At 36.8% G+C, this 18086-nt stretch overlaps 1 protein-coding gene across 9 annotated transcripts in view; it reads right to left on the reverse strand.

Moving 5' to 3' along the window:
• Positions 1–18086, reverse strand: part of WNK2 (WNK lysine deficient protein kinase 2) — a 2812908-nt gene that overhangs the window by 863799 nt on the left and 1931023 nt on the right. For all 9 annotated transcript variants that reach the window (XM_044078134.1, XM_044078133.1, XM_044078139.1 and 6 more), the window contains one exon: positions 4839–5006. In XM_044078134.1, the coding sequence (XP_043934069.1) occupies positions 4839–5006 (168 nt within the window). The remainder of the gene's footprint in view (positions 1–4838; positions 5007–18086) is intronic.

Here is an 18086-nt window from a genome sequence, read left to right on the forward strand (position 1 = left end):
GCTATGCAGTCGCAGTGTTCTAAAAACCTGACCCTTGAGCACGTTCCTAGGAACGTGCCTAGGGTGCATACTAGATTTGTACAAAAGAGTTTTTTTTCTAGTGGGTTTAAAATAGATATTACTACAAAGACTATTTAAAACAGACTTACTAACCTGCACATCAAGGAGACTGATGTCAGTGTTGGAACTATGGTAAGTGAACCTTAAAAAATCAGTAGTTGAATGCAAATATTCCAAAAACTGTGCCAAATCAATACCAGAGCCTCTCCACAACATAAACACGTCATCCACAAAGCGGACGTACCAAAGTATTTGTGTTTTGCTGTGTGTTATCTTGGTGCATTTTTTACTTTCTATCTTTCATTTGGATTTATTTCTGCACCAAGGTTTTACCCAACACGGTTTCTTTGGTTTTCTGTTTTTGGTTTTATTCGGTGAAGGGACACACAGCTCCATGGAAGATACTACAACTGAGCAGTCTGTGAGTGGACAACATCACCGTTTCCTAAGGATTCTAGACATTCCTGTGAATCCATTGTTAAATACTGTTATACAAGCTGGTATGGATGAAACCTTTTCTAATCAACAATGTTTACTAGAATTTTTTCAGCAATATAAAAATCTAGAAAATATGATGCATCAATACAAGAGACTGCAATGGCAGAGGTTACATCTTCAAGCTTCTTTGAAGCCAAAATTATTCCACGAGGCTTAAGAATTCTGAATATGCCCACTTATGGTGATACATATCCAGTCCTGCTACGTAAATGGCAAGAATTAAATTTACAATTTAGTTCTCAATATATGGTACTTTTAATAGACTTTTTTTCACCTATTGAAGCTGACTTAAAAGCACAGATTATTGATCTTGAAACAAAAATCACTGACACTTTTTCTTGTGATATTACATTCAACAAAATGAGCCAACTACAGGATAATATAGTTGCTTATGAGAAGAAACTACAGTCTATTAAGTTATCTAAACTTAATAGAGATAAAACTGACTTTGCAAGAAACAATGTCTTTTCCTGGCCAAAAGAAGTTAAAACTACATCTATTCAGAGTAATGGTCCCTTTAATGCAAATACTGCATCGCAGGGAAACATGACTGGCTCCTCTGGTCCTGTTTCCGGTTCTACGAATGATCGGGGAGTTATGGCGCCCGTATCTACACAAGTGGAACCAGGTTTGCAAATTCCTGTTACTGCTACTAGTAATTCGGCAGTTCCTACTACTACAGACGATCGGGGAGTTTTGGCGCCCGTATCTACGAACGCTATGCAAGCAGAACCAGGTATGCAACCTTCTTTTACTGCTTTTAGCAGTTTGGAGACTTCCATTACCATTGACAAGTCTATTAATGATGTGCATCCCACTTACGCATCGGCAGTAATGCCTTCAACTTCAAATGCATCTGTAGTTAATAATACTCAAGGGCAAGAACTTAACAAGGAAACAAATGTTTTTTTAGACAAGACAAAAAAGGGGGACTATTCTTTGAGAACAGCCTTGCCGTACACAGCTCAGTCCAAGAGCTTTACACACAACTGCAAGACATTCAAGAACCAGCACATGGATGTGATAGCTCATCAATCCAAAAAGAGATGCATGTAGTCTCAGACTTAGTTATAAATATTTCTTCTTTTGTGTTAAATAGTGAACAGCTTAGTGTTCTTAATAAAGGTTTATCTTTTATTCCTGCAAGGAGGGCCAAGCTAGCAGAAATGTTGAAGGACTTAAGACTACTTGGCAGAAGTCTTTCCCTAAAGTGTTTGTTTCCTACAGATACTACTGTACGTAATAAAGGACATAATATATACAGAAAACCTAGTACCTTTGTTCCAGCTTTACCAATAGGTATTCAACGATTCATAGATGTATGTGAAATTGCTTTTAGAGAATTAAACAACTCAACCGATACTAATATGTTATTTTATAAATTGACAGTAGATGAACATAGAGCCCTGCAAGAATTAAAAAATACATATTCACTAGTTATTAAGCAGGCAGATAAAGGAGGCGGTATAGTGTTAATGGACAAGGATTTATATGTCACACAAATGGAGAAACTTTTACTACACGCATACATATCAATGCATTTCCAAGCCTACTGTTAACGCTATTATAGATAAAGTTTTTTTTTAATTTTTGATTTATTAATCACAAATTTAATAGATGATTCACTTTTTAAGTATTTTAATGTGTATAAACCTCTTGTTCCCAGGATATATGGCTTACCAAAAATACACAAAAATATGTTATCTCCACCCATGCGTCCTGTTGTTTCAGGCACTGGGTGGTGTACTGAACCTCTCTCTATTTATGTAGAGGGATGTTTACATGGTTTGTTGGCAAACTGCCATACAATATTGAAGGATACAAAGATTTTTTTACAAAGGCTTTATGATAGAATGGAAAGTGTTGATGTTAATGAGAATTTTCTCCTTGTTTAATTAGACATTGAATCTTTATTCACTAGTATACCCAATACCTGTGGTGTTGACAGCGTTAGGGATTTTCTTTCTGTGAATAAGTGTTTCACCAACACTAAGATACAGTTGATTTGTAGTCTCTTAGAGAATATCCTAGAGAACAACATTGTTATGTTCCAGGAGCAATTCTTTTTGCAGAAAGTTGGCGTAGCCATGGGCACTGCATATGCAAATAGGAACGCCAACTTGGCTTTGGTCAGCTGAGAAGAGCAAAATGTGTTGTCAAATAATAATCCATTTTTTGGACAAATACTTTGGTACGTCTGCTTTGTGGATGACGTGTTTATGTGGTGGAGAGGCTCTGGTATTGATTTGGCACAGTTTTTGGAATATTTGCATTCAACTACTGATTTTTTAAGGTTCACTTACCATAGTTCCAACACTGACATCAGTTTCTTTGATGTGCAGGTTAGTAAGTCTGTTTTAAATAGTCTTTGTAGTAATATCTATTTTAAACCCAGTAGAAAAAATACTCTTTTGTACAAATCTAGTATGCACCCTAGACACGTTCCTAGGAATGTGCTCAAGGGTCAGGTTTTTAGAACACCACGACTGCATAGCAGAAATGAAGATGCAGTAGTATCCCTATCTAATTTAAAAACAGAATTTTTACATAGGGGATACTCACTTGCAGACATTGAACAGACTATCGCTAATGCCTGGAAGCTGAAAAGTACTAGATGTAAACCCTATTTTAATGCTGGTGATGCTGTTGACAATACAAGATATATTAACAGAACTAGTAATGATTTTAGAGTGGTGTTTCAGTTTTCCAGTAACATCAATCAATACTTAGATATAGTCAAAAAGTATTGGTATCCACTACAAGAAGTGCCTGGATTGGTAGACAAGGTCGGACATTCTCCTATTTTTAGTTTTAGAAATAATAAATCCCTTAAACAACATCTATGTCGTGGTGAATTATCTAGAAGTATTATTAGATCCAATCGGCATGGTACTTTTCCATGCAGGAATTGCAGTGCTTGTCAATTTATATATAGTAAAAATAAATATGTACATCCTACTAGGAAATTTTCTTTTTACACTAATCAATACACTGATTGCAGCTCTACAGATGTGGTCTATTATTGTTTTTGTGTACAATGTCCTGCTTTTTATGTAGGAAAAACAAATAGAATGCTTAAAGATCGTATTTTAGACCACCTAAGAGATATTAGTAATAATAAACCATCAAATGCTCTAGCCAATCATGTTATGTCCAATGGTCATTCTCATTCCTTTAAGTTCTTTGCTTTACAACATATTTATAGAAACCCCAGAGGTGGTGACATTGAAAATATCACAGAGGGACATGAACAGAAGTGGATTTTGAAACTTAATGCTGAAAAGTATCCTGGTTTGAATGCTACTACTTCCTTGGTCCCTTTTTTAAAGGCTAGACATCTCAAGCATTAAGATTAGCTAAGTTATTTCAAAATTAGTCTACATATTTAACTAGCTTTTAGTTTCCAAGTATTCTATTTAACTTTTCTCTGCCTAGTATTTTTCCATGTTTTATAATGATTTTTTAAGTTTTTTAAGGGCTTTCTCATGTATAGTATTTGATTCCTTTTTGTACAATGTTTTTAAGCAATGCTTTTTTTAGTTTGAGCATGAGGCTTAATTGTTTTTCACTGCTACTAATCATTGTGTGATTTTTATTGATTAATTGGCATTTTAGAATCTCTATTTAAACCTGTGCATTTTTTACTGTGGTGTCTGATGAAGCAACTTCGGTTGTGAAAGCGCTTACCACTTTGTAATTTGCTGTGATTAAACGTTTTGCTGTGTGTTATCTTGGTGCATTTTTTACTTTTTATCTTTCATTTGGATTTATTTCTGCACCAAGGTTTTACCCAACACGGTTTCTTTGGTTTCCAATAACAGAACAGTGAAACTGTATCCAGCGGCACTGTGTAGTTAGTTGATCATTTATTAGAAAATGGAAAAAGACAGAATTGGTAGGTGTTGTTTTGAAATGAATATTCATTTAGCAACACCTTTCCAACCACTACATTTGCTTTCTGCTGCCAGCAAAAGACAAACTACTTAACTGGTTCAAAACACACATATGCTTGAAGAATCACAATCATTCAGGATGAAAGGAAGAACAGCTTTCTGGATGTTGTAACATGTAGTCATCGAATCAGATGACAAGTGGCCATGACCTAGTTAGTTCTGAACTCAACTCGAACTTGGTGAAAGGAATCCAACAACATTAAAATATTCTCTGCCACCGAGTGGGTGAAAATTATCTATTTTAATAAAGAGATGAGACCAACGTAGTGACAACAGCTATTACAAATAATTTAAAAGCTCTGTTATAAATTTTATAATGATTCTTACCACTCCTATTTCAAAACTAGTGTGCGTCTGTGGCGGACTTGCTCCTTGATCAGAGCTTCTTTCTCCTTCTGTGTCCTCACTAAGCATATCTTCTGCTTTGTCAATGATATCTTTCATTTGTTCCATAAATATCTCTTTTTCGTTTCTCAGTATGAAGTCATTTTCTACCTGTAAAACAAAACTTGTCTTTAATTAAAAGTAAAGGATTTTGATTATGAGCAAATACAGTCCTGCAATATCTATACACTACTACAAATGACAACAGACTAGAAAACGTAAAATTACTTCATTATTAACCGTTATACCATAAAGGTACATTTGTTCAAATAAGGATAAACATATGGCTAATTTAGCGACTGTTCTATCAAGTAAGCAGTAAGTCATGTAGCTTATATTTTAGATGTGCCCGATGTACATGCGAATGAAAAGCGTTTTCCATATCTTTTAAAGCAGATGTCTGTACTTTATATGCATTTCAGGATTGAAATCAAGTTTAATTATCAAGAAAGTTAAACAATGTCAAGCATTTTGAGTTCATAAAACCTATACATAGTTTGTGATAGATTTATTTCAACTAAGGAGGTTTCTTTTTTGGCTCCAGAGCCTATACCTAGCATTCAGTGGATGAAAGACAGAAAAGTAATACGGGATAGGAATAGGAAAATCAGTTCACCACATTAATATGCAAAGAAGCACACACAATGTACATGGCCCACCTGTGGGTAATTTGGAAGAATGCCAAGTCAGCTAGTAGCACACATCTGAGATGTAGAGAAACACTGGGAATTCCCCAAATGTCAGAGATACAGAAGGGATATGCAGACACTGTGTCAGAAGGCACCCCTGCCTGGACACACAACACAGGACCACATGCTGTGATGCAATATTAGTTGTGTTGTTGTCTTTTGGCTTTTTCTGGTTAGGGGTCGTCACAGCAGAACTCCGGTCCGCTGATGATTGGCAGTAGATTTTGATGAACGCCGAGGTGCCAGCACGATCTTCAATGAAGGCACACCCATTTATGCATGTCTTTCGAATGCCCACCGATGCAATAATAGTAATTATTATATTACTCTGCCACCTTACTGCTAAGCACGCTAATTACTGTAAAGTTACAGTCTGGATATGCCACCCTACAACTAGTGTAACTAATATGCAGTGAATGAAAATGTATTGATATGTCTTCCTTGCAACCTGTTCTGATTTAACAAAATTTCTTAGCTAAAAATATTTTGACTTGTGTTAGGCAGCAGCCCCACCATTAATCAGCATGTCTTGGAGTTATTCCCTGGAATGGCACAATGTTAAAAATACATAAGTGAGACAAGTGTTATAACTGCATCAAAATCTAGCCTCAGCTTTCTGTAGTATAACCATTTTAATATGACAATGTAATGAACAGAAACATTTCTACGTAAAATTAATTTATGTAGCAGAATCCATCTTGTTGTTATTGTTAAGCAAACAACATTTAAAATGCATAGTAATGCAAAATTATAAAGAAAATGAAATGTTGGCAAGTGTGTAACTACAGTCAAAGTATGTCTGAACAGTTTTTAAGTATTAGCGTCCCCCATGTCGTGCTCATATAATGTACTGTACCTGTGGATGGATGACTTGGTTATTATTTGGAAAAATATCGCACTTTAAACATAGGTTAGTACTAGGCTAACTGCCCTTGTGAGCCATTTTAAGCCTAGCCAATTATCTTTTGAGAGACTCAAACCCTGCACCTTGTGTTTGTAAGACAAACACCTTAACCATTAGGCCACCCTCCCAACCTTTGTTAGGATAAATATAAAAAAAAAAAATCAATATTTTTAGGTAAATGGTGACAATGTGAAGTGATCTGTGTAGAGGAAGGAATAAACCACAATGCTATCAAGTTTTGTCTCTGAATAAAAGTTCATCCAGACAGGTTTTAAAGAAAGTTTTGTCATCTCCCGCCAGCTTATGTACAGCTATCAACTTGTTACCTCCATAATCAGGCAAAAGTTTAAAAAGATAATAATAATTAGAGGGGTAAAACTCCAAATTAGGGGTGCATTTTAAATGCTGATATTAATTTAGAATGAAAACATCAGTATTTGTTGAATGTAATGAACAATTTCTCTTAAAAATCACATTTTAGGATGCATGTTGGAATTTTTTTAGGCAAATCTAGGCCTGTCCTTACAAATTAGGGACAGCTGTGAGGTATACAGGCAGTTGAGAGAATGAATGTGGTCCTAATCTCACCTAACCATATAATCCCTCTCCCCAGTAATCCACACTTTTACGTACCCAGCTTTCTTCTGGACATTTCATCACATTTTATGTTATTACACAATAACAATTATACAGGAGTCTAAATATTCATAAAACTGTGCTCTGACACATACACCATTTAGAATTCATATTGGCTACTCACAGATGTAGATACGTCTGCAATCAAATACTCTTACAAAGTGTTATTTCAGACAGATTTTTATCAAACAATGCAGTCCTCATCCTTATCATCTCTCAGATAGGCCACAGATGTCCTCCTATCAATTTTAGTATGCAAATATTCTTTGCAGTTTGCATTACTCCTTTTTTGATGCTATGCAATATATTTCTCCATAGGCAGTATTGAGAATGTGAACACTGCTTTCCAATCTATAATGCTAAAACATTTTCCATTCACTGTTACCTAAGAATTTTGAAGGTTCCTTGAGAAGTGCAAAACTAGTGACTGTTGTATGCAATATGTTTTACATTACAGTTATTTTGAAGCAATTTGAAGTTGACCTAGCAACAGATTTAGTGGATCCTGTTGCAATTCTACTATTTTTTCTTTTGCCCCAATCAGCATTATGTTTAATCCACAGTGCTTTATCTCCTACTTAGAGTTGTACCACTGTTTACATTTATTTACCCTTTGTTGACTAGGCTAGTAGCATCTTTTCAGAGGAGACCCAAGGTGGCATTTGTACTGCTAGGGGAAATTTGGCCAGTGTATTAGTGAACTTCCCCTACTCATCACTGTTGCAAGTGGGGCACACTTTGCAGGAGCAGTTCCTATTTACATTCCAGGCACAGAGGCAGTCCAGAGAAAGCCAAGAGAAACAGGGAGGCAGCTGGAGAGAAAAGTTGATGATGGAGCAGACCGGAGAACATGTGCAGGGTTCTTTGGAGATTTTTCAATGAAATCTGTTTGATGGAGATGAGTCAGCAAATTATGTATGCATAATTACAACCCTCCAGTCAGGAGGGTTGCAGGATGATTTACTTATGGTGATGCAGAGTGAGCCAGAAAATGAAGGAGATGTTTTCTGTGGGAACATTACGGAGAAAATACAAAAGGAGGATGCGGAGACCATCCTGAAGAATAGTGATGAGAAAATAAAGAAAACATATGCAGATAAAGTAAAAGATGGCAAAAGTGGAGTAGCAGAAAAGAAAACAGAGAAGAAAATGAAAAATGGAAGTGGTAAGGATTCAAAATAAAGAAGACAAAGAAATGGAGAGGTAAGAAATATGGGACAATTTAATAGGTCCTTTGGGTGTAAAAGCATGAGGTAAAAACACTTATTCGCAAAGAGGCATTTTGTGACATTATATTTGAGAATGTTTTTTCAAAGGAATTTTTTATTGGAGAATATGAAAAAAGAAAGACTGTAACCCACCTAATCTTTATATATTTAACAGGAAAACAAAAAAAAATTTATGTACAACTTCAAACAGAGGTAGAAAGAGAGACTTTGAAAGGACATTTGAAAACTATATGTACAGTAGTATTGGACATTGCAAAAGTTTATGCCCAAAGGGGCTTATGATGGCTGGGATTGCAATACTGTGTTAAAAACAGAAAGAGAACAAATTGTACATATACCTAACATGATAAATATGGAAGGTAATTGGGGTGTCGTAAAGTGCGGGAGATATCCCAAAACATGTCATGTTTTGTAGAAAAGAAGGATAGTTGATAAGTAAATGACAAAAGAATTTGTGGAAAAATGGGACATGATGCAAGTAAATCTGAATTGAAATGCTCTAAATTTAACAAAATGGGACATTTATGGATGGATTACAAAAATGAAAATAAGAATAAGGAAAGAAAGAGAAGAAGTTTTTAGAAGTAGTAGAAATAGAAGAAAAACTAGTTGAGAAAAACAATAAAGAAGGCACAAAAGAAAGTTCTAAAATAGGGTCTATATTAGAACATCAACAAAGCTGTTAATCGAACGGCTTTATAATAAAAAATGACGGTACTAGAACTTGCCTTTGTGGGGGGGGGGTTGTGCTCCCCACACTCCCCGCTAATTATATATACCAACTCCAAGATCTCACTACAGTGAGGAAAGGGTAAATTTTGCAATCTTCCACTGTACCGCAATCTCACAAAACACACTTCTATTACCGGCATTTTCGATTATAAAGCCATTTGATTAACGGTTTCGTCAATGTTCTAATACAGACCCCAGAAATAAATGAAGAAGCCATAAAATGGGATGTAGTAAAAGAAAAAAAAAAGAATTTGATCGGTAAAAGGGCAAAAGACAGAAAAATAAAATTTAAAGAAATAAATACAAAAGAAAAAATAAAGGAAATTGATGAAAAAGAATACATACAGCTAATGATTGGGATAATGGCTAAGGTGTTTGACTCGCACCGTTGGGAGGGGAACTGGCTAGGCTTAGAATGGCCTATTAAGAAAGTTAGCCTAGTAATCAATTATCAACTTACAAAACCATAAATCTAGGGAAAAGTGAAAATGAAAACTTTCAGAGTGCTTTCTGCAAATGTGAATAATATTAAAAAGAATATAGTACGAAGAATAGGAATTTTGGAGTAGTGTAATACATGTGATGTAGATGTAATTATATTAGAAGACACTATTTTTAACAAACAAAAAAAGATTACAAAAGGAGAAACTATGGGGAGGAAAGGTATTCTGTATTTTGGGAAATGACAGATATTCTTGAATAGCTGTATTCTGAAGAAGTACAGTAAAGACAGAAGATGTAACTTTAGCAAAAATGGGAAAAGTAACCATTGCAGATTTAAAATGGAAAGGACAAGTATTTAGAATTATTACATGCTTATACTAATTGTAAAAAAGGGAAAGGCTATTTCATCAGATTTTAGACTATGTAGTGATAAATATGAATATTTTAATTGTGATTTAAGAAGCATGTGTAAAAAGAAAGGAAATGCTGTAAGAAAAATGTCAGAAGTTACAAGATGTGTTAAGTTAAAACTTTGGGACAAAAATTAATGGACTTACAAAAGGGGGTATGTACAGAACTGAAATAGATTATAGTATCAGAAGTTTAGTTTTAGGAGATGGGGATGTTACTTGAAACAGTATTTTCTGATCTTGCAACATGGCTAGAGATAAAGGAAAAGGAATGTATAAAAAATAGGAAAAGGTTTAAAACAGATAAATGAGAAAGCACACAATGAAGGAAAGAAAGAAATTAGTAATATTTTTATGGAAAGATCATATTACTATGAGAACATTTAAAGGTGGTATGAATGGTGGATATTTAAGAAAAAATATCAAATATGTTTACAGAGGCAATATGATGTGAGAAAAATATAGAAAGAAAAATATTGAATACAACAATGCATTGGAAGATTTAGAAAATGATAGAAAGTACTTTGACAAAGAAAAAGAACTACATGAATGAAATCAAGAAAAAATACAAGAATTGTTGTATAAGCAAAGATATTTTAACAAGGAAAAAAGTTCGAGTTACTTAAGTAGATAAGGAAAGAAAAATGTAAAAAGAGAAATAGAACTCAGCAAAAGATAATGTAGTACAATATATACAAGAAATGTTAAAGAGAAAAAAAAGGTAGTGAAAAAAACAAGAAAAGTAAAAAAGTTAACAGAAAGAGAATTAAGAGTTTTCTTTACATGAGATAGATGAAGTATTAGGACAAGTAAATACAGATTTGGCTGATGGGCTAGATGGAATAGGATATGAAATAAACACAAATTTAAGGGATTGGCAAAAAAATATATATTTTTAAAGATTTTGAATGAATGGTTAAATGAAGGTTTTCTGTATAAAAATATGTAGCAGAATTCTTAAATTCAAATGAAAGGAGGAAAATAGAAGACAAAAACTGGAGACCAATAGTACTGAATAATAATGATTATAAATTTTTTATGAAAATAATACAAACGAGATTTAAAACTAAATTAGAAAATATTATGGAAGACAGCATATATAATATAAAGGGGAAGGGTTGTCTAGGATCATTAATGATACAGAAATTGTGGATGATGATATGAATAGAAAGGAAGCAAAAATCATGATAGGAGACCTTAATAAGATATTCAATACAATTGGACATGAAAGCTTATGGGCAACAATGAAAATATACAATATAAATGAGAATGTTAGGTAATTATTATTACTAGATGCTGACATATAAAGTAAAATACCTGGAAATGGCTGATTAAACCAAGAGGTACATATAAAGAGTGGTGTAAGACAGGGATGTCCAAGGAGTTGTATACTCATTTCATTAGTTAGGAATGTGATAGTATGAAAATAAAGGTTTACTATTGTTTGTGCGAATGACATTCTATCGGCTGCAATGTGCTGAAAAACAAAATGTCTAACGCCCAAGCACTGTTGCAGCAGATAGTCGACTCCACTTATGCGAATGCACAACTGCATTCGCATAAGTGGAAATCGACTATCTGCACGGAGATCGCTGTACAGTGGGGAGTGGAAATTCAACCACATTCCCACTGTAGTGCGATCTCAGAGTTAGAATATATAAGTAGGGGGTGTTGGGGGTGCAGGGGGGCTTGCCCCCTGCAAAAACGTGATAGCTGTATAGGAGTTTGATTTACATCAGCTCCTATATGGCTATCACGTGGTGGTTTCAACAACAATGTCGGGTCTAATGCGTCGAGCATTTGGTTTGACATTGTGAAAGGCATTTTTTTTTTACTTTTGGTATTGCCATTCATTTATCTGAATGGAAAATATTTTTCTGTTCGAATAAACAATAGCAAACCGGAAATAAATTACAAAATGAAGGAGGTGGGTTATATACACCTGAAGGGTTAAGAATTCCAGTGCCTTTAACATATGCAGATGATGTTATAATAATTGTTGAAAAAAAACAAAATGTAGATTAAAAAAAAGTAATAATTTGCACAAATGAGTATCAAGCAGTGATACAGATGGCTTTAAATAATGAGAAAATGAAATGTTTAGGTGATGTAGTAAAGATAGAGGGTATATATTTACAATGAATTAAATGTCTGCGTTGGGTATAAAATTTGGGAAAAAAGATGCAAGTAGACTTCAACAGGAAAAACAATAAAAGAAAACAGAAACCTGTATTTGCTGGAGAACATATAAATTATCATTCAGAAAAATGGCTTATTTGATAAATTCAGTACTGATGGGAAAATAACATACTTAACAAGTATATTTATGTTGCTAACAGTATCTGAAAAGGAATTATTGCAGATAATTTTTCATTTATATGGGCTCTACATTAAACCGAGTAAACAGAGGGGTTTGATATGTAAATAAAGGAGGAGGTTGTTTATGGTTAACTAACCCAGTGGTATATGCTGCTTCATTAAATTTGTACAAAGTGTTTAAGTGGATAAATGAAAAAGATGAGAGATTAGTAGTAAAACTGCATAAATACAAGTTTGATCAATTTTACGGTATGGCATCACAGAGAAAAACAGTGTATAAATGAAGAAATAACATGTTAGCAAGAAAAAATATTTTGTAGAAAAAGACAGAAAAGCATGGCATAAGAATATAATGATAGAAAATTACAATGTAAAACCATGGGAAAATCTAATACATGAAAAAAATTAAGGCAATAAAAACAAAGAGCAAATGGTGTAATCAGAAAGTAGAATGTCAAGATTTTTTGAGGAGACTGGTAAGAGATCAATTACCATTACACAAAATATGCTACATAAAAAGAAAAGTGACAGGATGTTTACATTGTCAAGGTGGCAAAACTATGGAACGTGCATTTTTTAAATGTAAATGTGTAAAGTTATAGGAAAAACTATGTAAAGTTTTTTTGAAGATTAAAAGAAATGTAAAAAACATGGATATGATTAAATATGATTATAAGAATAGAAGTAAGAATATGTTAAAAGAATAGATAAGTTATTTTATGTCATATGGGTTATAGGGAATGAAAGAATAAATTAAATTATTTTAATGGTAAAAGGATTTTAGCAACAATATTAAGTAAAATCAGATAGTTATGAAAAAGGAGTGGGGGTCTAACAGGGATGAATATTTAGTAAGATTGTAAAGAAAATTATGAATACATGTAAACAGTTTTGTATATCTATACATATGTACATTTGTGCATATTTGTAAATATGTTGTAAATAAGTGTTCTTTTTATATATAAAGGACCCCTACTCTTTTTGATAGGTGCCATGGGATCTTTTACATCCACCTGAGCTACCACTAACTCAAGTAGATGGAGCCTCAGGTTTACATCTCATCCAAAAGATGTCACACTCAGGAGTGCAGAACCCGCATGCTTAGCTACAGTGTCAGGAATCTACCTGGTATGGGAACAGAACAGACACCCTTCTGCAGAAGTGTCCTACCTGCTGTGTCACTGAAGCTGTCAGGTTGTGACTACATGCATCTGTAGCAGTAAAAACTCATTAGTGACATCAACTGGTAAACACACAGGCATCAGGTAGGTGACCACACTTTTGTATTACAACAATCACTTCATAAGCAAGGACACACACATACAAACACAATATAATGCATTACCCTAAACAGCAGCAGTGCATGCAAAACCTGGTTCACCTCCCACATTCCCTGCTAACTATATATACAAACTCTGAGATTGCACAGACAGGAATTGTGCAATCTGACACACGGTCAGCCACTTAGTTGACCATATGCAGTTGACTGTTGACCTAACACGTTTGACTATTTCATTAACTCCTCCCTCTCTCTCTCTCTCTCTCTCTATATATATATATATATATATGGGTCTATGTTGAATGATCGAAATTACAAAACTTCGAACTCATATGGTCGTGACCATATGATCGAAGTTTTGTAATCTCGAATATTTAAAAAAAATAAAAAAAATAAACTAAAATACATATATTCAGGGGGTCAAGCCCCCCCTGCACCCCACACACACCCCCACTACTAAAATTTACCAACTGCAAGATCACACTACAGCGAGGAAAAGGAAATATTCCCATTCCACGCTGTACAGAGATTATTTAAATGTTTGAAGTTTTAGAACTTTGATCATATAGTTTTGATCATATGAAATTCGAAGTTCTGAACTTCGATCATTTATCTAGGGCCCATATATATTGCTCTAACCCTGACTAAAGCCTCATCTACTTCCATATCCCTACAATTTCTTATTCATAGCAACTAACCTCTTAAACTAAAAGGTTTGAAAAGAGAAACTGTAATATCTTTGTAGATACTTCGTATATAAGCTGCACCTATAGGTTTGATAAGAGAAACTGTAACATATTTGTATATATTTCTGTATATAAAATGTATTCTTCATAAGCTTGAAATGTGAGACTGTAGCTTGCATGTTCATAGATTCATACTAGGCTATCTGCCCTAGGGCATTTATAAGCCTAGCCAGAGTGTGCTTGGCTTTCGCCACCCATTTTAAATTAATTTTGCTATGCCCTTTTTCGAGGTTAGTATACTGTGCCTCTGTCTAACAGTGACACAGAAGTGATACCTGGGGTAAACCTACGATCTCTCATCCACTCATCAAGATTCCTCTTGAAGAGAGTCAATGAGGGGACTCTGCCTAACCTGGACTGGGATTTTATTCCAGAGTGAAGGGAGCCTATGGGTTATGAATCTGTCCCTCCAGCATGTCCTATTTATTTCAGTGCTGAGGTTCAAGTCTCTCGAGTGCGTAGCTCGATGGGATTTAGATTTTCTGAGGTGCAGCATGTCCATTAATTCCGGGTTGGACATGGCTTTATACGTCAGGCACAGATTGCCTCTGAGCAGGCGGTATGCCACTGAGTAGACCTGGAGTTTCTTTAACCGGGCAGCATATGGCATCTGTTTCAGCCCTTTGATCCTCTTGGTGAGGTACTTTTGGGGTCTTTCCAGTTGCTGCAGGTGTCTGGTAAGGTACATCCCAAAAGGGGCATTGTACTCAATTATGGGCCTGATGAGGGATGAGTAAAGAGGCACGATGACCTCCCCTGATCTAGATGTGAATCCCTTCATGATTAGGTGGGCTATATAAAATGTTTTTATAACCACTTTGGCCACGTGGCTGTCAAATGAGAGATTGCTATCAACTTGGGTCCCCAGGTCCCTAATTACTTCTTCTGTACTTAATGGATTACCACCTATGTGGTAATTTGTGGGCACTTTGTTTTTGCCAAAGGGGATGACTATACACTTTTTGGCATTTAGCTTGAGACCATGGCTCTGGCACCAGTTGTCTGTTTCTATGAGGCCCTTTGGAGGATGCTTGTGTTGGCTGGAGAGCCGATTATGGCGCCTAGTTTGCAGTCATCTGCGAACTTGGTCAGCCACAGTCCTTCCGTGTTGGCCTGTACCTCCGAGAAATATATACCGAACAAGAGAGGTCCCAGGACTGAGCCTTGTGGGACGCCACTTGTAACTGGTTTGGAGTCTGACATGGCTCCAGCAATTCTAACCATGTGGGTTCTGTCCTTGAGCCAGTTTGCAACCCATCTAGTGACATAGGGGTTTATATTTAAGCTGGTGAGCTTATCTAGAATGCCCGAGTGGGGTATTGTATCGAAGGCTTTTACGAGGTCCAGGTAGGCTGTGTGGACCACCTTTCCCTCGTCAATGACCTTTGTGACTGTTTCAAAGAAATCGACCAGGTTTAAGAGGCAGGATCTGCCCTTAACAAAGCCGAACTGGGTAGGATCCAGTGTCTGTAGGTCCCCAATATCTTTATGAGGTCCATGATGATCCTTTCCATAGCTTTGCAGACCAAGCTAGACAGGCTTATGGGGCAATAGTTTCCAGGATCCGTTGAGGCACCACCTTTGTGGAGAGGGACCACTGTTGTTGTACACCACTCTTTGGGTACATAGCCTGTAGTAAGGCTGAGATTGAACAGTAGTTTTATGTTTGGGTTTAGCTCTTCTTGGAGTTCATGTAGGACGCAGCCCGGGACACTGTCTGGTCCCATTGATGCTGTGTTTTTTGCTTTGGAGACGGTGGCTCTTACCTGAGCATCTGAGATGTCAGGGGGGCAGCACTCTGCTGGGATAGATATTCGCCCTTTTGGTGGGGAGGGGGGAGGGGTTTGCGCTGAACCTGTCAGCTAGGATGTTGGCAATGTCTGTGAGTTCTGTGTATTTTTTGTCATTTTGGACTAATTCTGAGCATATCTGGGAATTCCCACCCAGGTTCCTAACATAACTAAAGAAAGCCTTGTGATTATCCTTAGTGTCCTGTGCAATTTTTCTCTCGAAGCTGGCCTTAGACGATTTTATGAGTGGCCGTAGTTTTTTGCTAATACTGATCAGAGATGCCTTCCCTTTTTGGGATTTTGCTCTATCATGTAGTAGCTTCCTCCTTCTATTGTATAGTTTGTTTATGGCTGGGGTCCACCAGACAGGACGTCTGCCTTTGGAGGATTGGTTCTTGGTTTTATTTGGGATTGCATGATCCATGCATTCCTGAAGGTGTTCATAGAATGCGTTTATAAAGGATTCTGTGGTCTGGGCCATATTTTCCACAGGCCCGGGGGCTTTGCAGGATTCCACCTCAGTTTTGAGGTGTGTGAAATTTGCTTTAGAGAAGTTTTTCACTGTGGTTTTCTGGGCAGGGGGTGGGGTCGGGATGTGAATATCCAGTGAGATTAGTTTATGGTCTGATCTTACCAGTGAGGGATACACTTCTGGTCTGGAGCATAGAGTCCCCATGTTGGTGATGATCAGGTCCAGTATGTTTTCCCCTCTTGTGGGAGTGGTAACAAGTTGTTCCATAGCATTTGAGTTAATAAATTCTAGGAACCTTTGGGCTAGGGTGTTGGAGCTAGAGTAATGCTCCCAGTCTATGTCTGGGTAGTTGAAGTCGCCCAATATAATGGTGTTTGGAAAGACCTTCATATTTTCCAGTGTTCTCAGGAAGGCCGAGTGGGGTTCCTGGGTTTGGGAGGGTGGTCTGTAGCAGGCTATAAACTGGAAGGCAGTTTTACCCACTGTTAGTTGCACATGGATAGTCTCTGATGCTTCGTGCTGTGCCACCAACCTGGAGGTGTGGGTATCTTTGATGAATATTGATACTCCCCCTCCTTTTGTGGTTCGGTCCAAGTTTTGGGGCCGAAAAGCATGGTATGAGGTATAACCTGGTAGTGCTGGGGTGCTCTCGGGATCCTTGAACCAGGTTTCTGTTACTGCACAGATATCAATGTTCTCCATGCTAAGGAGAGTTTTGAGTGTGTGCATCTTGAGGTTTAGACTTCTGGTGTTGAGTAGCATTACTCTTAGTTTCTTATCCCTTGTGATATCTATGGAGGTGGGTTTGTCTTTTGAGCCTTGCCTAAAAAAGGCACTATGGGGGTAGCAAGAGCCTTTGCCAATATCCGAAAGCCCAGGGGTGACAGGTGCAAGCCATCCCTAGCAAAGCATCGTGGCTTGTCGAGCATGTCATCCCAGGCTGACAGGCATTGGATCCCCTTTGAATGACACCAATACTTAAGCCAATTGTTGAAATTGATCATCTTGTCTTCATCTTGTGGCATCATTCTTGGTGAGGGTAAGATGCTACTCAAGGTCAGGGTCATACCGGCCTGGGCTACATGCTCAGAGAGCTCCTCTATGTCTCTTTTCATGTAGACCAGGGAGGTACGTCTCAGGTCATTCACACCAGCATGGACAATGACCGAGTCATATTTGTACTTGCCTTGGAGTGACCTGAGTGCGTGTGTTATGTGGCGGATCCTAGCACCCGACAGGCAGCTCACGGTGACCTTCTCCTTGTTCAGCCTGGTGAGCGGGACGTCAGTGTGCCTGACGATACAGTCACCTATTACAAGTGTATCAGGTGTGTTGTTTAGCCTTAAGGGCTGTGACTGTTCGGCACACTGGCTTTGTGAGCTATGTGTTGCACGTGTTTTGTTTTGGGGTAGCGGTTGCTTGGGTGTCTGCTTTGGAGGTCTCTGCTGCTTGGGCAGATTTTTATTTAGAGCCTCCAGTATGTTTTGTGTGTTTATGTGTTTGGTTTGCTGTCGTGGTAGGTCTATGTGAGACTGGAATTG

This window comes from Protopterus annectens, chromosome 7.part0 (assembly GCF_019279795.1).
Source record: "Protopterus annectens isolate FY-2018-M chromosome 7.part0, PAN1.0, whole genome shotgun sequence".
NCBI classification, from domain to species: domain Eukaryota; kingdom Metazoa; phylum Chordata; order Ceratodontiformes; family Protopteridae; genus Protopterus; species Protopterus annectens.